The 23,955-nt window shown below is 38.0% G+C and overlaps 1 protein-coding gene across 4 annotated transcripts in view; it reads left to right on the top strand.

The window, feature by feature from the left end:
- AKAP7 (A-kinase anchoring protein 7) overlaps positions 1-23,955 on the top strand; it is a 131,542-nt gene that overhangs the window by 5,756 nt on the left and 101,831 nt on the right. For 2 of the 4 annotated variants that reach the window (XM_060114806.1, XM_060114805.1), the window contains exons 2-5: positions 1,493-1,624; positions 10,847-10,986; positions 18,699-18,835; positions 21,254-21,313. In XM_060114806.1, the coding sequence (XP_059970789.1) occupies positions 1,493-1,624; positions 10,847-10,986; positions 18,699-18,835; positions 21,254-21,313 (469 nt within the window). The remainder of the gene's footprint in view (positions 1-1,492; positions 1,625-10,846; positions 10,987-18,698; positions 18,836-21,253; positions 21,314-23,955) is intronic. The other 2 variants (XM_060114807.1, XM_060114804.1) reach the window with 1 other exon arrangement.

The following is a 23,955-nucleotide window of genomic DNA, read 5'->3' as shown; positions in this document are numbered from 1 at the left end:
TTGTTGCTAGCTTTTAAGTGTAAGCTACATGGTCAGTGATGATATTTTCTGCATAGCTGCATGTGCCCCAAAATATAAAGTTATGTGTTGATCTATTAAAACTTTTGTTTAAATATAAGCTGCATTTGTATTTTTCAATGCAAGTGTAAGCATAGAAAGGAAACATTTACTTGTTCTCACATATTTCAAATAGTTGTGAGTTTGATTCGATTTAGAGTAAACTAACATTTGCTGAACACCTGCGTTCCTGGCACTCATACTCAATAAGGTTTGAACTGTAATATAAATAAATAGCATTATTAAGAATGTACTATTAATTATTTTGGTTTTGGTATTGAACATGATTAGCTGATATACAAAAAGCAACAACAAAAAGGTTTTATTGTCATTTTTTGCTTTTATCTAGAAAATAGGGGTGTGTGTGTGTAAGTAATGTTAGAGATTACCCAAATTGCAATAAAAATTTAGTTTTTTTTGGTTTATGTTAGCTATGACCTATCAGGATATTTATTATCTTGTATATTGAAGCCATATTCTTAATGAAGTGTGTTTTTTTAAGGCCTGATATATGAAAATAGAGGATTACAGCAGAATGGAATAAATGACTTCTTTAATATTGTTAGTGGTAAATTAATCTTTACTCAATATATAGAGTAGAAATTAGATAAGTATCCCAGGATTTTGTTCAATTCTAGTTCAAACAACATTTGTGTCTGTCAATAAAAGCATGGAGAATAATAGTACTGGGGAGACCACCTACTGATAAATTTAGCAATTGACTCTATCAATTTGAACAGACACCCTCTTTCCCTTAACCTCCTCCCAATGCATATGATTGTTCCACCCATAAAAACAAAACAAAACAAGGACCAAATGTGAAATGCGGCTCTAATATTAATATGTATCCATGGGAGAGCTGTCGGGAAACTGTAAGATCTTTTTGCTTTTTAACCACTGAATTTCTAGAAAAGCATATTTAGAGCTATGTATTTTTAATGTTTGAATTTCCAATGTTAATATAATAATGGAGAGAAAAAAATTTAAAAGTCTTTATGAAGAAAAAAGTAAAAGTCAGAGCTTGTACAGATGAGAACAGATAAGTGATATTGTTAAAAAATAAACATGGAAAAGACTGCCAAAACCTTGTTGGCTTGTTTTCAAAAGGTATGTGAAAAACTGTAGTTTTAGAATTAAGAAAATGCAGCTATAAAGGATCTTGAGGCTTGTTGATTAACTCAACTTCATTTAACCCTAAGTTGAGTACTGTGCTTCAGAAAATTATTAAAGCTGTTTAACATAAAAATGCATTTATAAAAATGGAGAATATGGTATATATATTTATATAAATAGCTATACAATATATTTGAATACCGGTTTTAGCATTTCTTAACAGATGTTAATTTATATTGAGTTCAGTTAGTTGAGTTATTTTAGCTTAGGATATGAGTTAAAATAAATAAAATAATATACTTTTCTTTTTGTGATGTTAAAGGAGAAATAAATTCCAATGAGTGTGAAAATGTGTCAAGTAAAAGGGAAATGTCGGAAGAATTTGAAGCCAACACAGTGGATTCTCTGGTAGATTTGCCGTTTGCTACTATCGATATTATAGATGATTGTGGAAGTAAGTACTTTATTAAATAAATATGTGTTTAGAAGCAATGAATAGTAAATTTAGTGATACATATATTTTTTTCTTAATAATTACTTCACCTTAAGTACTTGTCATGTTTTTGAGTTTGGGTTGTTAATTAATAATTGTCTGTTGGTAGTCTATTGATACAACTATCACAGATAATATTAAGGCGTGTCTCACAGAATTTGGGGCCAGATCATTCTGTAGTTTATGAGCTACTTCAGAAAACAATGGGCCACAACATTCCATGGTTTATAACCACCTCAGTTATTCTGGACCTACTGCTAATTCAGCAGTGCCCATTCATCTAACAGATGTTTACTGGCCAAAATGATATGTATTGGAATATAAATAAATACATAAAAATATAAATAAAGGTAAGTAAAATAAATAAATATATATATGAAATAAAATATACAAATGTATGTAAAAAGAAAATCTTTCAGAAATGTTGAGGAAGCAGTACAACCTGAGCCACAGCTTTGGCCCTATAGGTTGAATGTTTTCTGGGAGAGAATCCAGCATTAGTGAGTTGCTGACCTGGACCTGGATGGGTCTGTTCTCTTTACAAGCGGAAGGGTCGTTGGTCAATTGGTTAGAAACCCAGTAAACCATCCAGAGGTTTGAGGTTGCTGTGAATCCTGCCTCTGAAAGTTGAGTGGGAGCGTGCAATGGAGAGTCTTTCATTCTACTGCTGATAGGAATAACTTAGTATGCTTCCCACAGAGTGTAAAAATTTGTGGAGAGCTTTAGTTTAATTAACTCTACTCTCTTAAGGTAATCACAGCCCTTAACTATGAAGCCACACTTAAATCAAGGTTCAAAACAGAGTACTTCAGTGATTTTTTTTTTTTTTTTTTAGTCACATGTCTTTCCTAAATGTGGCATTCAGTTCTCCTCATTGAAATTACTGTAATCCTTATTTTACCTCACAGAATTCTAGGTCTAACATAATTATTGAAGATTTTAGAGATATGGGAAATTATCATTTTATTCCTTATTCATTAGCTAATACTATTAAGTAGTATATTAAAAAATACTTTGAATCTTAAGTATTTTATTTTATTTTATTTATTTATTTTTTTTGCGGTACGCGGGCCTCACACTGCTGTGGCCTCTCCCGTTGTGGAGCACAGGCTCCGGACGCGCAGGCTCAGCAGCCATGGCTCACGGGCCCAGCCGCTCCGCGGCATGTGGGATCTTCCCGGACCGGGGCACAAACCCGTGTCCCCTGCATCGGCAGGCGGACTCTCAACCACTGCGCCACCAGGGAAGCCCTTAAGTATTTTAAAGTATCAATTGAAACCTCCCTTTACCTGGAAAAAAATTTTGTAACAGAAAAATGTGTATCAAATAAAGATTGAATCTCAGTACTTGGTATAGCAAGTGATTGTCCTGAGTCAATTTTAAAAAAAGGATAAATTATATCCTGTACCTTTCTGTAATTTATTGGGGAAGCCTGTAATGCATATTTCAAATTTTATTGTGAAAGGACTTAAGGCAAATATTTGTCCCAAATAATAAAAAATAATTGGTATCTGGCAAAGGGTATAAAAGATAAAACTCAGTAAACAAATATATGGAAAATTATTCAACTTCATAAGTATCAAAGGATGCACGTCAAAATACAATTGTAACTTATCAGATTGGCAATATCTCTTAAAAATAATACTCAGTGATTTTAATGTTATATCTACATGGCTTCTGACAATGTACTGTTATAGTCCTTTTAGAATGGAGTTTGTTGGGATCTTGAGCAATGTTCATACATGGGGTAGAGTCACTCATGGAATTCCTACTATAAGGACATAGTCTTGTGGGAAGAAGTTTTATTTATAAATATGTGTGTCACAGTGTTTTTAAATAGTAAAAATATTGGGGAAAACCCAAGTGTCCATTAGAGTGTGGTTGAATAAGCTATACTAGTGCCTTTAGACTACATAGTATGGAATTATATATTATGAAAATATTTCTGAAAACTATGTAATAGTGAACATTTCCTATATAAAATGCAAAGTGAAAAAGTAGGGGGAAAATATATGTGCTGTTTGTTTACAATTGTGTAAATACTTTAGGTGCTTTGTCACCAAAATTCACAGTGGTTGTGTTAAGATGGGAGGTTTCTGAGCAATTTCTTTTTTCCTTTTTCTAATCTTCAAATTTTATAAATGCTCTTGATTCTTTTTGTTGTTTGTTTTTGTTTTTGCGTTACGCGGGCCTCTCACTGTTGTGGCCTCTCCCCTTGCGGAGCGCAGGCTCCGGACGCACAGGCTCAGCGGCCATGGCTCACGGGCCTAGCCTCTCCGCGGCATGTGGGATCCTCCCGGACCGGGGCATGAACCTGTGTCCCTTGCATCTGCAGGCGGACTCTCAACCACTGTGCCACCAGGGAAGCCCGATTCTTTTTTTTTTTGTAAATTTATTTTTATTTATTCATTTTTGGCTGCATTGGGTCTTTGTTGCTGCACGCGGGCTTTCTCTAGTTGTGGCGAGCGGGGGCTACTCTTGGCTGTGGTGCGCGGGCTTCTCATTGTGGTGGCTTCTCTTGTTGCAGAGCATGGGCTCTAGGTGCACGGGCTTCAGTAGTTGTGGCACTCGGGCTCAGTAGTTGTGGCTCGTGGGCTCTAGAGCGCAGGCTCAGTAGTTGTGGTACACAGGCTTAGTTGCTCTGCAGCATGTGAGATCTTCCTGGACCAGGGCTCGAACCCGTGTCCCCTGCATTGGCAGGCGGTTCTTAACCACTGTGTCACCAGGGAAGTCCCTGAATGCTCTTGATTCTTTTCATGAAAAAATATAATTAAAATTTTTAGTTGTGGTTAGAAACTTGCTTTTAAAGATGTAAGCTTCGTCAATTCAGTAAACAGAGAACTAGAGAAACTCATTTTTTTTTTGGATACTATCCACTAATATATCACTAATAGTGTTAAAGTTAGGTGGTTAAAAGTGAGGGCCGTGGAGTCAGACTGTCAAGGGACAAAATTTACTCCTACACTTTTCTATTGTGTACTTTGAATAAGTGTCTGGGCTTACTTTCATTATCTCTAAAATTGGTTTAATAATGGTAGTTATCTCATAAGGTTGTTGGGAAGATTCAATTTGTTAATGCTGTCCTTACAGCAGTGTGTGGCATGAACTTGCCTCCGTAAATTTTTATTAATTTAATCTTACCAAAAATTTTTGCCCAAATATATTTGTTGAATTAAATATTAAAAAATGTGCCCTTTGAGAGCAGTATTTTATAATAATATCATTGAGTGCTTCTAGCACATCAGTAAATGCTTTGTTATTTATTTACTTAATCCTCACAATGAATGAGAGGGGTAAATTATTTTTTTGTAAAGTTTTAGTAATTTGCCAAAGATTATTCAGAGTAATTCTATGAAATATAGAAGGTAATATTCTAAGTTGTATACTTAAGAAGTTTTAAGAATGGTTACTTCAAAGATTTTGACTGCTTAAGTAACAAGAAAAAAGGAAAAGAATATAAAAGCAAAATCGAATTCATTCTCAGCCTTTTGGCTAACAGCAAGTATGAAAACAATCAACCAGCAATGACAGATGGACTAACCTCATTACATTAATTTCTCCCATAATTCATTCCCTTGTAGTTTTTTGAGGGAATTAAACAAACTTTAGGAAAATTAGTTAATTTACATAAAATGGCATATGTGGTGCTTTAGGTAAAAAAAGCCAACTCATGGATGAGAGAGTTACAGCCTTTGTCAACAAGATCAGATTCATTAGAGCACATTAAAATGGCTACTGAAATCATTATGAAAATTAACAAATGTAATAAATGTATGGGATGTGTTTACAGGCTCTACTACAACTGATACTTTTTTTTTTTTTTTTTTTGCTAAACAGTAAAGTTACTCTAAATAATCCAGTGAAAGATCCAGGGCATATTGCCAAAAGCTTTCTACATTTTGCTTCTATGGTCATTGATCTTTATAATGTTTTTATTGTAAACTTGATATTACTTGAAAACTTTGCTCATTGTATTTTCATATGAACTAAATAAAAAGTATAATAGTAAATTGTATTTTAGAACTTAGATTATGATTTAAAAGCTAGAAATAAAATGAAGTTCAGTAAGGAAAAGAGGGATTTTATAGTCTGGTCATACAAATAAACCTGCAAATGAAAACCATACAAATAAACCTGCAAATAAACCATACAAGTAAATCTGCAAATGAAAACCATACAAATAAACCTGCAAATAAACCATACAAATAAACGTGCAAATGAAAGGCAAAGAAGATATGCAAACAGGTGTCTAGCAAGTTGACCATAAATCATCAGGACTCACTGAAATAGAAAGACAGACAAACTACTTATAATGGTATATTAAACTGTACTATAACAGTTAATATTCACAGAATTCTTTCCCCCTTTTTTGCCCAGCTCACATCAGATAATTTTAAACTTAACCCTGTCTGTGATGCCTAACAAAAGAAAAATGTAGATAATCCAGTTCAGAGGGAAGTTTAATAGTTATTGATAAGAGGAAACTAAGGGAATTTAGAAAAACCCTGTACTTCTTTATTTTTACCAAGAGGTTGCATTCTGAATTGGGGGCTTTACTCTGTGTCATCCTCACGATACCAGAATTATTAGACCTATTTCACATTATAACTATTACCTTCAGAGATTAGGATTTTCCTTCTCTGGATATCTGCAAAATGGACTTATGAAACATTTGAAATGGCAAAAATGAGTAGCTACAGACAGGAGGACACTTTAGTTTTAAACAGGTAAGGTATAAAACAAAATAGTGAACACTCCAGTGGTCTTTTAAATACTGTTTTATTAAGTCTGTTCCTCTTAGTACTGTTATATTGAGTAAAATACAGCAAAAGTATGTCTTATGTTCAAAGTAAGAAATAGATCTTACATTGCCACCCAATATACATATATATGTAAAAAACTGAAATTTCACGAAGTAATACATATATCATAAGCAGTGTACTGTTTACCATTCTGTCCTTTGCTTTGCTTTCCTTTTCTTTCCATTCCAATCCATTCCATTCTAGTTATTAAAAAGTGCTTTTTTTTTTAATCTTCTAAGGTGATTTCATAACCCACTAGTGGATTGATACTTACAGTTTCAAAAAAGAAAAACGAGACTATAGGCTTAGGATTCTATTTCTACTATGTTAATTTTGAGATAAACTAAAGGTTATAAAATCAGCTGGATTATTAGTTTGGACACCATTCTTTGTTTAATTTCACCATAAAATGTCCTAATTAGTACAGGTAGTAACAGTTGGTACCTTTATTCCAAATCACAGAAAACTAGAACCAGAAGAGACCCCTAGTTACTAGATTATGCAGCTGTTGTTCCCCCCATGCTCCTGGGTTTAAAAAAAAAAAATTGAGGGCTTCCCTGGTGGCGCAGTGGTTGGGAGTCCGCCTGCCGATGCAGGAGACACGGGTTCGTGCCCTGGTCCGGGAGGATGCTGCGTGCCGCGGAGTGGCTGGGCCCGTGAGCCATGGCTGCTGAGCCTGCGCGTCTGGAGCCTGTGCTCCGCAACGGGAGAGGCCACAACAGTGAGAGGCCCGCGTACTGAAAAAAAAAAAAATTGATTATAGAAACTTTTAAGCATATTCAAAAGTGGAATAGTATAATGTGCCTCATGTATTCATTACCTCTTCTTCACTGGATTATTTTGAGGTAAATCGCAGAGAGGTCCTTTTTTCTGTAAATAATGTATATCCTTAAAAGATGAGGAATCTTATTAAGCGTATAATAGTAAGCATCCTTGAAATGTCCTTACTACATGAGAAAAATAATGGTCATTCCTAATGTCATCAAATACCCTGTCATATTCATATTTCTCTGATTGTATTGCAATTATTTATTTATTTTTGGCTTCATTGGGTCTTCGTTGCTGTGCACGGTCTAGTTGCAGCGAGTGGGGGCTACTCTTCGTTTTGATGTTCGGGCTCCTCATTGTGGTGGCTTCTCTTGTTGCGGAGCACAGGCTCTAGGTGTGCGGGCTCAGTAGTTGTGGCACGCAGGCTCAGTAGTTATGGTGAATGGGCATAGTTGCTCCACGTCATGTGGGATCTTCCCAGACCAGGGCTTGAACCCATGTCCCCTGCATTGGCAGGCGGATTCTTAACCACTGCACCACCAGGGAAGTCCCTGTATTGTAATTTTTTAAAAGCTGGTTTGATTTAGGAACCAAAGTCTATGCATTATATTTGATACATCTCTTCAGTCTCTTTTCTAGGAGATCTCTAGATCTCCTCCTTTTGTTTTCATTTGTGTGTGTGTGCGTGTGTGTGTGCGTGCACGCGTGCATGTTTATCATTGAAGAAATCAAGTTGTGTAGAAGTTTACTGTTATGGTCATTTGATGTTCAAATTGTCTCATCTTTGGCCTGTGGGGGAACTTTCAAACTGGCTCTAGAGACCTTCTGACATGATCCCAGGAGTCTTTGAATTTCTAGCCTTCTCTTGTACATTTTATCCCCCAAACCTAGAATTAGCTATTTCTCCATGGATTGGCCAGATTTTTAAGTTCTCAGATAAAGAAATGAAGTGAATTGATGGAAAGATGCTTGTTGGCAGACTAGTCTTTGGGTCAGTGCCCTTTCATTATCCAGTGCTGCCTCTGCTGCATTGCTGGTTGTCTTCCCAGCAGCCATTTCCACTCCCCCTTTTCCTTTTGTAGATTACTTTTACTCAAAGTCATAGGCTGATAACTGTCAGATACCCCCACAGTAGAAGCACGGAGTCTTAACCACTGGACCACCAGGGAAAGTCCCTAAGTCAAAGTTTAAATGTTCTTATGAGGTAGCTATTATTATTATTATTATTATTACTTTTTTTTTTTTTTTTTTTTTTACCTTACGCGGGCCTCTCACTGTTGTGGCCTCTCCCATTGCGGAGCACAGGCTCCGGACGTGCAGGCTCAGGGGCCATGGCTCACGGGCCCAGCCTCTCCGCGGCATGTGGGATCTTCCCGGACCGGGGCACGAACCCGCGCCCCCCTCATTGGCAGGCGGACTCTCAACCACTGTGCCACCAGGGAAGCCCTGAGGTAGCTATTATTATTATCCTCACATTAGAGAGGAGGAAACTTAGGTCAGGAGAATTTATGTGACTTATCTAAGGTCACACAGCTAGTGTGTGGAGCCAGGCTTCCAGCCCAGATTATGTTAAAAATGGTTTCCTTTTCCAGAGTGCCAGTTTACTAACAGCAGATGGAGGTGGGTTAAGAATGTATTTTAGAAATGGATTTAAAATATGTGGTACTTCATTAGCATATTTTGTGGCTTTTGTTTAAAATTAGTACATTTAATTCATGTTACTACAATCAGTGGTAGGACTATTTCTTATATATCTGAAATTACAAGCAGCTCAGTGTATTGATTTGATTTTCCATATGAAAAAACCTGCATGGGAAATAAAACCCAGTGGCATCTTATGAAGCAATTCGGATAATGCTCGTAATACAGAGAACGCTACGAACTTTTTAAAAGTTCTGACAAGCTCACAGGTACAAAAGAAGCTAATAATTGATATTTCAAATATGTGTTCTCTGTGAAGATATATCATTTTAACCATGTTAGTCATTATGCATATTGTTGAGAAATGTAGTAGAGAAATGGTTGCACAAACAGACTGGGTAATTTTGCCTTAACTCATAATGATACAGTCAGACTTATTACCCAGATCAACTTGCTCTTAATTTACCCCTGTCTTAAGTCTTTTTCTAGGGCTCACAGATATGTTAGTCCTAGAAAGAAAGCATGTCTATTCCCACAAACTCTTAATTTTTAAATTTTAAACGTTTTCTACTATTTTTCTTAGAAGTTAGCATTAAAGTATTATTTGCAGCATTCATTTGAAAATTGTTTACTATTAATATTTCAAAGAACAACAGAATAAGGACAATTCCTTCCGCTCTTTGGTTTTGTGTGTAGTAGTAAGTACTTATCTAGAACTGCGAGAGGGAAGCAGTTTGCTCCAGTAGAAAGTACACTAGAAGGAGACCTTTAAAAGATCTTGATACCAGGCTTGACTCTGTGACATTGAGCTGCTTTAAAAAGTTTTTCTTCTCTTCTCTTTCATCATATGTAAAATAAGGAGTTTAGTTAGATGCACGTGGGCCTTGTGCTCTTGGTCACTATGGTCTGTTAGAGTTGATCCCAAAGATGAAACCAACTTCATAGGACTGAATGTAAGGCAAGGTACTTCCTCCCTCTCTCCCTCTTTCCAAAATCATACCTCAGAATATACAATTATATTTGAATTTTTCAAAGTCTCTATGAGGTACTGTATTTTGAACAGTAAGCTGCTGTTCAAGAAGGCACACCTGAAAAATAAATTAATGGTAGTTTTGCATGGGTAGGGAAGCCCCTGATAGAATTTGTAAAAGAGACAATGGCATTTCACGCTGATTTGGAAATTACTTCTGGGGGTATAGCTTCATAATAAGAGTTGTTGGGTGTTGGAAATGTCTTTTGAAGATGACCTTGAAAAGCATGCTAAGTGTTTCTCAAGTTATCTATGGTCAAGGACCATTTTTTTTTCTTTAATTTCTTACATGTTGCTGACTGATACTTTTGTAAAATATAATAAAACATGAATTATTAGCAAAAAGGTGTTAAAGAAAAAGATCTATAAAATAGAAGCCAAAATTTGACAGACAAAATTACTTTGCCTAATTGCTCTGAAAGTTTATAAAGCATTCTCTCAGTTTCTGGAACAAATGGTTTGTAGTGTGACACTGGCCATGAACCAGACTTTGAATGGCACTGCTGCAAGTGGTTTTGTTGTAAAAGTTACAAATATACCTATACAGGATGGATGAAAAAGTGATTTTTCCTAGCATCATGAAAATTGTGGCAAGGGGAAGAGGATGGTTGTTAGTTATGCTTTAGATCAGAGGTTAGTGAACCCATGGCCCATGGGCCAAATCTATCTGCTTTGTAAATAAATTTTTATTAGAAAACAGTTGTACCCATTCATCTGTGTTTTGTCTATAGCAGACTTGGGTAGTTTTGACTAAGACCGTATGATCTGCAAAGCCTAAAATATTTATTATGAGGTCTGTTGCAGAAGAGTTTGCCAATTCCTATTTTAGATTTGAAAATGACAGTTAAGAATGATTGCTACTTGTATAGTGCTTGTTTTTTTTCTGATTATATTATCTTTGTTTAAATGCATTAGACGTGTTGTTTGACTTTTCTTCTCTAGTCACTGATGTACCTAAGATAAATTTGGAGAGAAGTAAAGAAAATGAATGGAACAATAAAGATAAAATAAAGAAGAGGAAAAAAAAGCAAAAAGATTATCAACCCAACTATTTCCTATCCATTCCGATCACCAACAAAGAGGTGCTATTTTTTTTAAAATTATTTTTACTAAGTTTATTCTAAATTATATTTAAGGTACACTAAATGCTCATAAGTCTATTTGCTCTCAGCTTTTAAGAGTCTTTGGTGGCATTTTTAGCTGGGCCACACAGGGAATATAGAATATGTGTAAACAATAATTTAAAAAAACACTATTTAAATAATCATATTTAAACAATAATTTTGCAAAAGCCGCTTGAAAAAGTGTTGCCAGGTAGCATGTCAAGGTCCTTTCTAAGTGTTTGTTCATCATAGTGGAGGAATCTTTCAGAAGCAGAGAGCTGGTAAAAAAAGATTCCAAAATCTCTGTGGGGAAAGTAAACTGGGATTTCCTGCTGCTTAGTCCAGTTCATGGTAATGATTATTGCAACGCAGTTTCTTTAAAAATTATTCATTGTTGTACCAACTTAATAGTGCATGACAAACTTGGTAGAAATCTATTAAAAGTCTGAAAAATTAATGTGGCATCAGTAATAGGAAATGGGACCAGCCAACTGGCCCACACTAAGAAACCCTTATATGTGACTAAGAGAGAAAACTTCAGTATCTAAGACCTCTAGAGCAGTGAGTTAGGAATTTAAATGCCTTAGGAAAGAACACCTCATTCGGATGACTGACTGTTTTTTATATTGGCCCAATTTCATATATCTTAAGAGCTGGATCTGAATTTCTGTTTGATTGTGGGCTCTGATCTCTTAACTGGGCATATTTTCAGGTTGCTTTTCCTTTTATTTAACTAGAATGTTTCTACACAATGCTAGTGAATTTTTAAAGATCAAAGCAAATGAAATCGAAGTCAAAGAAATAAATATCAAAGAAAAAAATAAATCCTTTTAGGACACTCTAGGAAATACCTAGTCTGTGAGATACAGTTTAGTTGGGGAGAAAAACACATAAAAAGAGAAATGGTATTACCTAGAAATACAGGATTTTAGAATTTGATACAGTAAAGAATCAGACTTTGGTTTTACTGGTACATAGTGGCAGGTTAACAGTAAAATAGCCCTTAAAAGTGTTTAGCTGATGCAGTGTTTAATGCAATCAGAAATTATATATTAAAATACTTGCGAGTTTTTTGGACAGGTTTTCTCTGAGATTTAGGATCACGTGTACCTATGGGGATGAGAAGAGAGCAGGAAGCCACAGGTGGTGCTATTTAAGCAAGCAGTCAGACAGAGGCCAGGTCCTGAGGAAACTGCCTGTGAAACAGGCCACGTGACGTCCCCAAGGGCACATGATTTCTGATTGGAAGAGACGCCAGGTTCCTTCTTTTGATTTCTTGCTTAGAGATTGTTTCACCCAGCGTCTGTAAGTGTAGAAGTTGGGTGAGCCCTTCTCTAAGTTGCTTTGCTTAGGTCCTTCCTTTCCTCTTGCTCCCTGCCTGCTTCTGTTCTTGGCCCTGCTGGTCAGAGCAGCAGCTCTGCAACCCCTCTGAGCCTGCCCCAGCCCCTTCCAACCCTGTGCCGGCTTCCCTCCTCCTCCAGTGAAGACTGGTGGGGTGATGTGCTGGGATAGGGCTGGCAGGGAAGGGGACCAAGGGGAAAGAGGGTGGAGAGATTCTTTTCTTCTGCTACTTAGTTCAGGATTCAGGCTGCAAAGATGAGAGGAGGGGATGAGAGAACTCTTTGCAACCCTTAGTTTTCACCCTGCAAGCTGCTTTGTTTCACCCTGTAGCCTTTGTTTCTGCTTCTCAACTTCTTGGAGGTTCTGTAGAAAGTGAGGAGAGTACAGGCTTCGGAACCTGACAGACCTTGTTCGGATACCAGCTGGATTACAAACTCCACTGTGGATGTAGGTCAGGTTACTTAATTGCTGTAGTTTCGGTGTCTTCAGTTGTAAAATGGAGGTGATAATGATTATTTTCTAAATCCAAATCTGGACACATCACCTACATGCTTATACACTTCAGTATTTTCCCATTGTTAGGATGAAGACAAAGGCTTTACCATATTCTAGAAGGTTCTACATGGCTTGGCCTTTTCCACCTCAGCCCTCGTTCCTTCTGCTTGAGCCCCTCTGGCCTTGCTTGAACTTGCCAGTTTCCCTCTGCCCTCCGGAAAGCCTTCTCTGGCTGGGAGTTTCCTTTCCTCTCCTTTTGATTTTGTTAATGCCAAAATCTCAGCTCAAACCTCTCCCACCCATGACCACCCTGACTAGGTCAACCCCCCCCCCCAAACAACAACAACAACAAAACACAACACGTTCATGGCTTTCCTTTTGTCATTTGTCATCCTTGCAATTTGACACTTGTTAATCTTCCTCACAAAGTTTTTCAGGTCGTTCCCAGTACCTAGAACGGAGTTTGGCAAGAATAGGCGCACACACACAAAATACTGTCATTTCAGGGTGGAAGGTGTGTTTCTGGCATACCAAATTCCAACCAGAACATTTATAAATAATAAATACAGTGTTACAAATGCTGGTTTTATAACATAGGTTCAATGGCAGTTTGTTTTCCAGGAGGTAGGGTGACTTGTAATAGTGGGGCACACAAGCTTCAAGTAACCTGGAAACCAAAGAATTTAATATTTCCCTCTCAAGAGACTTATTTGTGGGTAAGAGAAAGCTTAATACAAATATGGGGAGGAGGACTAGGGATAGGACGAGATTAGGAGATACTTTTTATATCTTTCATATGAGCACCTTTTTTGTTTGTTTGTTTGAAAATATCTAATGTTAATTTTCTGTTGAAACTACTTATGGGCTTTTGTGGGAAGGCCTGGGAAAAGGAGCAGCATTTATAACATTATTTCAATGGGAGACTGTATTCCAAGTTCCAATTAAGTGACCTGCAAACAAGCTTTTGGAAGCTAGCACATTGACAATGAGCTGCTCTACTTTTGGCCTCTACTTGTTGGCATCTAGTTTTAAAGAAAAAAGTATTCAGACTTATAAGGGTCTTTGATTTTTAAACACGTTATTAGACATTTGGAATGCTTTAGTTTTGGAAAATCATGATTTTCATATTTTTAAGAAATAGAATTGGAAGATGAATTAGAATGACTGCATAAAAATATCCTAATTGCATGTATGTGAAAGTATGTGTTTCTCCACTACCTGCAATTACACAGTTTAAAAATAAAAGGATGAGAAATTTAATGGCATTAAAATAAATCCTAAATATTTCTTAACTGGCTAGAATTGCTTAATTAGTAGTTCTGGGTGGATTTGCTCATATGTTGGTTTTATATGCTTTCTTATGAGAGGTAATAATTTAAGGTAAGTCAACACTGAAAAATGCAAGGGAACAATCAGAAGCTGATTGAAATTAGGAATGTATTAATTTTTTTGGTAAGATAATTGTTTTATACTAATGGAAAAATATGATGCTCTTTAGGGGTTTTAAAAGGCATTTTCTACATTTAATTCTGTATTTCATCATTTTATAATGTGAAAATTATTGGTCTTATGAAAAGACAAAAAATGATTTGTGCATTCTGTTCCTTTCTGGGAAATGTAGTTGTGAAAATACTTGATATCATCATGTAGGTTAAAATACAGAAAATTCTCCTATTTTAAGATGTTTTTAAAATTTTTACTCTACTTATTGCTGTATCATTAAATTTTCAAGTTTTTTCCTTTGTGTAAACAAGCAAGAAAAATGACTGTATTCAGCTTTGAAGAAAAGTTAGGTAGCAAATTGTTGGGATAATTCTGTTAAATCTTAATGAGGCAGCAAATTTAGGAATAATTTATGTTAACAGCTTAGGAAAAATCCAAAAATAATGTCCAAAGATGAGGTCAAGGACATTCTCCTTCTGTGTGCTAGACTATAACTACTCTCCCTCACGAACTAACTTGAAGGCTTTTTCTTTGAGCTCATGTATGCTTTGAATCAACTAGAAAGCTTAAAAGATATAAAAATGAAATTTCTTATTGTGTCATTTTTAGGCATGTGGAACACGGCTTAGTGGTGAGGTTTAGCAGATTCGTGTCTGTTTTTATTCTCTAAATACAAAGAAACTACTCAATGAATGAAATATTTAAGATTTTAATAAGCTTTTATTTTTTAAAGTTTCTTTTAATATTCTACTTAAATATGGCTCTACAATATTAGGTATAAAAAATGTGCTTGTGCAATACTGCCAGTGGCTGGGGATTATGATGACAGATACGCTTTAAAGGCTTTGTAGAATTTTAAACAGGGACTGTAAAAATTAGTTTCCTTTGGCCTTTAATGACATTGGTACTTTTTAAAAAAAAATTTATTTATATTTATTTTTGGCTGCTTTGGGTCTTTGTTGCTGTGCAGGGGCTTTTCTCTAGTTGCGGTGAGCGAGGGCTACTTTTCGTTGTGGTGCGCGGGCTTCTCATTGGGTGGCTTCTCTTGTTGCAGAGCACAGGCTCTAGGCGCGCAGGCTTCAGTAGTTGTGGCAGTCGGGCTCAGTAGTTGTGGCAAACGGGCTTAGTTGCTCCACGGCATGTGGGATCTTCCCGGACCGGGGCTTGAACTCTGCATTGGCAGACAGATTCTTAACCACTGTGCCACCAGGGAAGCCCGACACTGGTACCTTTTAAAATGGCATACAGAGAAGACTCTGAAGTAGTTTTGTTTTTTCTTTTTATCTTTTAAGAATATAATTAGTAATAAAATGCATTAAAAATTTTTTTAAAGATGATATCAAGGAATATGTAAATTGATCTGGAGCATCAAAGCATAGTTCGAAATACATTACTTGATTAGATTATCTTTAGAATTTTCATAGGTTAAGGTTAATTTTGCATTATAAGTACGGTGTGACTTCAGAGAAATAGTCTTCAAAGTGTTTTACAAATTTTAATTTGCAATTTTACAAGCTACTGGGTAATTCAAAGATATGAATGGCCTAAAACTATTTTTCACTAAATAGTAGGACATTGCACTAAAATGCTGAATATACAAATGGATGGAAATTTTTGAGCATTGTCCTGAATTTACATATAATTAGTATTTGAGCTTAGAATGAAGACTCAGTTTTTATGAAAATGCAGATACTCTACCACTAAGTGCAAGTGGCAAACCCCAGGTGTGACAATGAAAACGTCTCCAGGCATTGACAAATGTCCCCTGGGGTAGAGAACCATTGATTTTAATAATAGTGGCAGTGTTGCAGACCTTATATTAGGCAAATGGTGCCGAGCTTGCAAAGTGCTTTCCTGTAGCTTGTCTGCGTGACCTTTAACACATCCCTGTAAGTTTGGCAGTGCTTTACAATGGAAGAAACCAAGACTCACTGAGACTAGGTGACCTCTATGGGGTTCCACCCGTGGCAGACCTGGGGTTAAAATCCAGGATTTCTGATACAAGTCCAGTACCTTTAATTTGCATCACTCTGTATTAAAAAGTTCTCATCCTAAACCACTTTTTCACGATCAGTTAAGCCAGAATTACCATTTGTACCAGCTAAGATTTGAAGATGTAATTATACTGTTTTGAGGTCTGATATTCTTGAGCTCGCATGATTTACCCGGCACTGGCTAGGCCCTTCCCACGTGAACCTGGACCCTCTTGAGCTGCTTCATCATTCCTGAAAGCTGATCTCAGCACTTCATTGCACTTGGAAAAATCTCTCAAAAATTCATGTGTAAAATCCTCGCAGAGTAGTGTAGACTTATACTAAAGGCTTTTATGAGAGGGCCTGTGTGCTCTATTACACAGGATCCAGTAAGACTTCCTCAGAATCTCCTTTAAATGCCCTTTTTTCCCTTGATGTTTCATGTCTTGAGTCACTACCCACATGTCTGCCCCTCTCCTTGTCTCCTCTTGAAAACACATTACTTGTACCTCTTCCTGCACGGCTCTCTGGCTGCTTCTCCTTCTCACTCCTGGATCTTTTCCTCCAGGTATTTCCCTCATCTTTTCTCATGTATTGTAATTTATCCTTTTCTCAAATTCCTTTGCTATTTTGGGTATATGATCTTGAAAAGTTTTTTTTTTTTTTTTTTTTTTTTTTTTGCGGTACGCGGGCCTCTCACTGCTGTGGCCTCTCCTGTTGCGGAGCACAGGCTCCGACCGCGCAGGCTCAGCGGCCATGGCTCACGGGCCCAGCCGCTCCGCGGCATGTAGGATCCTCCCGGACCGGGGCACGAACCCGTGTCCCCTGCATCGGCAGAGGGACTCTCAACCACTGCGCCACCAGGGAAGTCCGAAAAGATGTTTTTAATCTTCTGTGTTTCAATTTATTTTAATGGAGACAGTACCAATATCTTACCTCACAGGATCGGCGGGAGGCTTCAGTGAACGAATATATGTAAAATGCTCACTCTAGTGCCTAGAACCTAGTGACCACACAAGAAAGGGTAGTTACTGTTGTGGTCTCAATGTTGTGTTTATTTTTATTACCAGGCACCGTGGCGAGATGGCGGGGTGGAAGAAATAGATGTTGCCCTCGGGGAGTTTACAATTTAGTTTTATCAATATAGAGGTAGAGGAAACGCTGACTCTGTAAGATCTTTGTGTACTATTGCTTTAGGAGCATTTTAATGATCAGGCTGTCAGTATTCTTTTGTTGGGTGTCGTGGAAGTGACATCTTCCCTTGGGAAATCTTGTGTTAGGTGTTACTGCATAACTTCCTACCAGGAAAACACCTTCTCATGTCACTGTCCTCCAGGTTGCAAGGACTAGAGAAATGCTGAGGTGATTTTGGGTGATGTGGATTTATTATAAAGATACTTGAGAAGTCAGATCCCAGGATGGCATCTCATGATTTGCCCAATTGCATTCTGCAGATAATGGGAACATCGCTCCCGATGAAGCAGCTTCTTTAGTATCAGAACAGCCTGCTGTGCTCATGATTCAGTTGTTTCTTATCTCTGCTCTCTTTTTAGGGCTCTGCTTCTATCGCCAGCCCCCTCTCTCTTCCTTTTCTCTCTAATTCTGCTGCCTCTAGGCTTCTACGTGTGCTCTTTTCTCTGGGGATTGCTTGGTTTGCTAGTCCATATTCAAACTATTTTCCAGTGCACTCACATTTAGAAGTTGACTAGAATTGTCTCCAGCTGGAAATGGAGGAGGGAAAAGCCACCGTTCCTCTTCTCTGTTCTCATTAGGTTGAGAGGGGAAGGCTGGTGAGGGACCAGGGATTTTGCTTAGGTGCGACTGTACAGTTTTTCTAACATACGCATTTCCACTTGTTTGCAGCTCTCTCTCCATGGTGATGCCCCTCCTCACATGTCTGGGGAAATGACAGTAGTCATTCCTGTTGAAATTATTGCTGTCCTAAAAAATCTTAAAGGCCATGAAGAATGGGTTCTCAGACACATTCACTTGGGGACAAATAAATATTGCTGCCAACAGAAATGGAATGTTGTCTGCCAGTTTGACCTTTCTGTGGCAAGAATAAGACTTTTATTTTTAGGAAAGATCATAATTATAGTGAGTCATACTGTATATTCCAAGGATAAATTTCTGAAAAGATACATGGCCATTGAGAATTTTTCCACTCAACCAGTGGCCCAGTCTGTAAAAGAAGGGTGTTGGGCTTGATGCTCTTAAAACGGACAAGCTTTGTGTGATTTTTTTAACTTAAACATCCTATTAAACTTTCCAAGTCATTTCTCCAGGATATTTGAGAATAGTTAGACAATTAAGCATTGTTTGGCTGAAGGATCTTGACATCATTCTCCTTTCATATGTTGCTTAATTTTCTTCTCGATTTCAGTGTTACCATAAGGAAATTTTGCTTACCTAATCTCTGTTTTGTCTATGTGTGATTAGATTACAAAAGGAATTAAGATCCTGCAAAATGCAATAAAACAACAAGATCAGAGACTGGCCAAAGCAATGAGCGGTGATGGTTCCTTTCATATTACCCTGCTAGTGATGCAGTTATTAAATGAAGATGAAATAAACATGTGAGTAATACATCTTTCTGGAATATTGTTTTCCAAGTTATTACTGTAATTTGAGTAATCATAGCAGAACCAAAAGAGGCATTGAAATTCTAAAGAAGTATTCTTTTTTTAAGAAGTATTCTTTATTATAATTTGTTCCAATTAATAAGTCAATGTACAGAATTAGCCATATAAATATTCTTCCTGATCTACCCTTTTTTTTTTTTTGGCTATGCTGCTGCGTGGTGTGCAAGATCCTAGTTCCCTGACCAGGGATCGAACCCGTGCCCCCTGCAGTGGAAGAGCAGAGCCCTAACCACTGGACCACCAGGGAATTCCCCTTAATCTATACTTTTAAACTGTTATTGTTATCAGATGCATTGGTTATGCAGTTATTTTATCTGTGTTAATTATGTAAGCACTCTGGAGTCTGACCATTTAGGTTAGGATTCCAGGTAAAGATTCTGGAACCGTGGCCCAACCACATCTTAACAGCTGCCCAATTTTGGGCAAATCATTTAAATAAATAAATTATTTAAATAAATAAAATAAATTATTAATCTGGTGTCCGATTAAATAAATTATTTAAATAAATGGAGAAAATAATAGTACTAATACATGTAAGAACTCTTAGTATAGGGCCTGGCACATAGCAGGCACTTGATATTATTAGCTATTAGAGCTGTCATTTACTAGATTAAAGGACAATTTCAGTTTCACTTCCTTCATTCCTAGAGTATGTGTACACCCTGAACCTCCAAACCCAGAGCTGTACCATAAAAGTTGAGTATTAGTCATTGATTGCTGCTTTCCAGCCTGGAGTGGAGAAACCTTGCTCTTCCTCAAATTCTCTGGGATACTCTGTCTGTCGGTATGAGCACCCCTTGCCCTGTTAGCCCCTGTTTAGCCCCCTGGATTAAGCTCAAGCATAAGCTCTTTGGAAAGCCAAAACCAGAATTACAGGTTATAGGTTACTTCTGTTTTCTACCCTGACATAGTCTCCTGAGGGAATGAAGAGCAAGGCTTGGATTGGGAAGGGGGCGAGGAAAAGGAAAAATAAAAGGGAGAAAACAATAAATTAGTAACTCAAAATATACAGTCAAATTATGATTCGGGTAGTGATGTCTTTTTAAATAGTTAGAACCGCATGTCTTTAGGGATCAGTCTTCTGATCTCTCTCAACATAATCCACCCAAGAGCAGGTCTTGAGCACCCTGCAGTGACAGAGAGGACCAGAAGATTTTACTTAACTCATTTTCACTGTTCACTTTGCCAATCAGAAGAAAAAAGAAATACTCTGATGCTCTTAAAAGAAAAGAAGCCAGAGAAGATGTGACACAAGATGAAAGCCTGAGAGAAAATGAGTGGTCCCCTGTGTGTTAGAATGGTGGACTAGTCAGGGTTCCCCAGAGAAACAGAACCAATAGCATGGATATCCATTTGGATATCTAGATATATGGATATATCTGTATCTACAGCTGTAGCTATATATATAGAGATTTATTTTAAGGAGTTAGCTCACATGACCGTGGGGGGCTGGCAAGTCCACACTCTGCAAGGCAGCCTGGCAAGCGGCAGACCCAGGCGAGGGTTGACAGTATAGGCTCGAGCCCAAAGGCGGCCTGGAGGAAGAATTCCTTCTTCCTTGGGGGACCTCAGTCTCATAAGGCCTGCAACTGACTGGATGAAGCCCATCCACATTCTGGGGGATGATCTGCTTTACTCAGGGTCTACTGATTTAAATGTTCATCACATCTAAAAGAATTCCTTCACAACAACATCTAGACTGGCGTTTGACCAAACACTAGGTATCATGGCCTCAGTTGACGAACAAAATTAACCAACACAAAGGACAAGAGCAGGAGTAAATACTGAGCTGGTCTCACGGATGGCAAGTAGGAGATGCTGAACCAGTGATTAATTCAGAAGAACTGCACGTGGTCAGTGAAACCACAGCCAGCTGGGAGGAGGGTTGTCATCCAGGATGGGAAGGAATCTAGAGGCCCTTTTGTGCTGGGCGGAGTGAGCAAATCAGAGGAAGAGGCACGAAGCCGGACACATCCTGGCTCCCCTTTTGGGGTTGACTGTTCCAACCAGTGTTGGAGCAGAGAACTGGGAGTGAGAGAGACAATCACCTTGGTTTGGGGTTCTCAGGGTGTAGCTGGGAAAAGCTCAAGCTCTTTAGAGAAGTTCCTGTTCAGTAATGCTGAAAGAATGTGCTACCACACAGCTGGTAGATCCGAGTCAAGGGAGATTTCTAACACCTGGACCTGAGGCAGTTCCTTCAGTTCCCCATTGCCTATCAAGGTATATAGATGGATCCAGAAATTTCTCTGTGCCCTGGTGGGTAGACTTGGAAGTTCAGAGAGAATCGGTGGATCAGAAGGAACAGGATGGGGGACAGCGACACTACTAAATATCCATGTTTCTTGATTACAGGCCCCAGCAGGAATCTTGTGCTTCAGCAGAACATGCCATTGCAATGCCCAGAAAGAACAGGTGGGCTTTCACGGACACCAGTGTAGGGCACCCAGGGATATGACCAGACCAGTCGCCCTGAAATAGGAATCTCTTAGGATCCAAACAGCAAGCAGATCAAAGAGCTTCTTCAGTCCTCTTATAAGAGTATGCTGGAGTCCCTGGGAAGGGGGAGGGGAGAGGGAAGGGAAAAACAATCCTGAAAGGAGGTTTGAATTAACTGAATAATTGTACCCCAAAGAGACCTTTTTAAACCAGAGAAGACTGAGTTACCATTGATTGATACGTTTAGGGTTTATCTCTCTTACCGGAAATGGGTCTTGGCTATGGCCTGTAGATATATTTCAGTCTCTGCTCCTCAGCCACGATTCCCCAAACAAATGTTATTTTATTTTATTTCCTTAACAAGTGTTCTGAGTCGGGCAGCACAGAAAGGTCACCTTTTTTATACATTGGAGGAAACTGGCAGTCCTAGGAATTAAGCGAATGCGGGTCAGTAGACAAGCCAGAACTAATCAGTTTTCTGTTATTATTCCATGAAGTGTGATTGTGAAAGGTGGAGAGGTAGAGGGAGAGGAGTGGGACGGGGACAGGAGGGAGAAGATGAGCACAAGTGCGTGAAGGGCGGGAGAGATTAGTCTTCTGGAAGTACAGACGGCCTCCTGTGTCTCAGTAGCCTCTACTGATGGACACGGAACTGACTAGAAATACTATTAAGTGGTGTGCAGTCGGGTTGGGGTGAGGGGGTGGGTATGTTCTCAATGTATTATAATGTTTACATTTCTCAGTGGAGGTGGGACTGCCTTCTCTAGGAGACTTTTTTTTTTTTAACGTCTTTTTTGGAGTATAATTGCTTTACAATGTTGTGTTAGTTTCTGCTGTATAACAAAGTGAATCAGCTATATGTATATATATATCCCCATATCTCCTCCCTCTTGCACCTCCCTCCCACCCTCCCTGTGGGTGGTCACAAAGCACCGAGCTGATCTCCCTGTGCGATGCAGCTGCTTCCCACTAGCTATCTATTTTACATTTTGCTAGTGTATATATGTCAGTGCTACTCTCTCACTTCGTCCCAGCTTCCCCTTCCCCGTGTCCTCAAGTTCGTTCTGTATGTCTGCATCTTTATTCCTGTCCTGTGCCTAGGTTCATCAGAACCATTTTTTTTTTCTAGGTTCCATATATATGTGTTAGCATATGGTATTTGTTTTGCTTTTTCTGACTTCACTCTGTATGACAGTCTCTAGGTCCATCCACCTCACTACAAATAACTCAATTTCATTTCTTTTTATGGCTGAGCAATATTCCATTGCATATATGTGCCACATATTCTTTATCCATTCATCTGTTGATGGACACATAGATTGCTTCCATGTCCTGGCTATTGTAAATAGTGCTGCAATGAACATTGTGGTACATGTCTCTTTTTGAATTATGGTTTTCTCAGGGAATATGCTCAGTAGTGGGATTGCTGGGTCATATGGTAGCTCTATTTTTAGTTTTTTAAGGAACCTCCATACTGTTCTCCATAGTGGCTGTATCAGTTTACATTCCCACCAACAGTGCAAGAGGGTTCCCTTTTCTCCACACCCTCTCCAGCATTTATTGTTTGTACATTTTTTATGATGGCCATTCTGAGCAGTGTGAGGTGATACCTCATTGTAGTTTTGATTTGCATTTCTCTAATGATTAATGATGTTGAGCATCCTTTCAGGTGTTTGTTGGCAATCTGTATATCTTCTTTGGAGAAATGTCTATTTAAGTCTTCTGCCCATTTTTGGATTGGGTTGTTTGTTTTTTTGATATTGAGCTACATGAGCTGCTTGTATATTTTGGAGATTAATCCCTTGTCAGTTGCTTTGTTTGCAAGTATTTTCTCCCATTCTGAGGGTTGTCTTTTCGTCTTGTTTATGGTTTCCTTTGCTGTGCAAAAGCTTTTGTTTCATTAGGTCCCATTTGTTTATTTTTGTTTTTATTTCCATTTCTCTAGGAGGTGGGTCAGAAAGGATCTTGCTGTGATGTATGTCATATTGTGTTCTGCCTATGTTTTCCTTTAAGAGTTTTATAGTATCCGGCCTTACATTTATGTCTCTAATCCATTTTGAGTTTATTTTTGTGTATGGTGTTAGGAAGTGTTCTAATTTCATTCTTTAACCTGTAGCTGTCCAGTTTTCCCACCACCACTTATTGAAGAGGCTGTCTTTTCTCCATTCTATATCCTTGCCTCCTTTGTCACAGATTAGTTGACCATAGGTGCATGGGCTTATCTCTGGGCTTTCTGTCCTGTTCCATTGATCTATAATTCTGTTTTTGTGCCAGTACCATACTGTCTTGATTAGTGTAGCTTTGTAATATGGTCTGAAGTCACGGAGCCTAATTCCTCCAGCTCCATTTTATTGGCATATAGTTGCTTGTAGTAATCTCTCATGATCCTTTGTATTTTTGCAGTGTCACTTGTTACTTCTCCTTTTTCATTTCCAATTCTGTGATTTCAGTCCTCTCCCTTTTTTACTTGATGAGTCTGGCTAATGGTTTATCAATTTTGTTTATCTTCTGAAAGAACCAGCATTTAGTTTTATTTATCTTTGCTATTGTTTCCTTCATTTCTTTTTCATTTATATCTGATCTGATCTTTGTGATTTCTTTCCTTCTGCTAACTTTGG

The sequence above is a fragment of the Mesoplodon densirostris genome, chromosome 12, assembly GCF_025265405.1.
Source record: "Mesoplodon densirostris isolate mMesDen1 chromosome 12, mMesDen1 primary haplotype, whole genome shotgun sequence".
NCBI classification, from domain to species: domain Eukaryota; kingdom Metazoa; phylum Chordata; class Mammalia; order Artiodactyla; family Ziphiidae; genus Mesoplodon; species Mesoplodon densirostris.
Note: the sequence above shows the minus strand (reverse complement) of the source record. Positions and strands in the feature narration are given on the sequence as shown.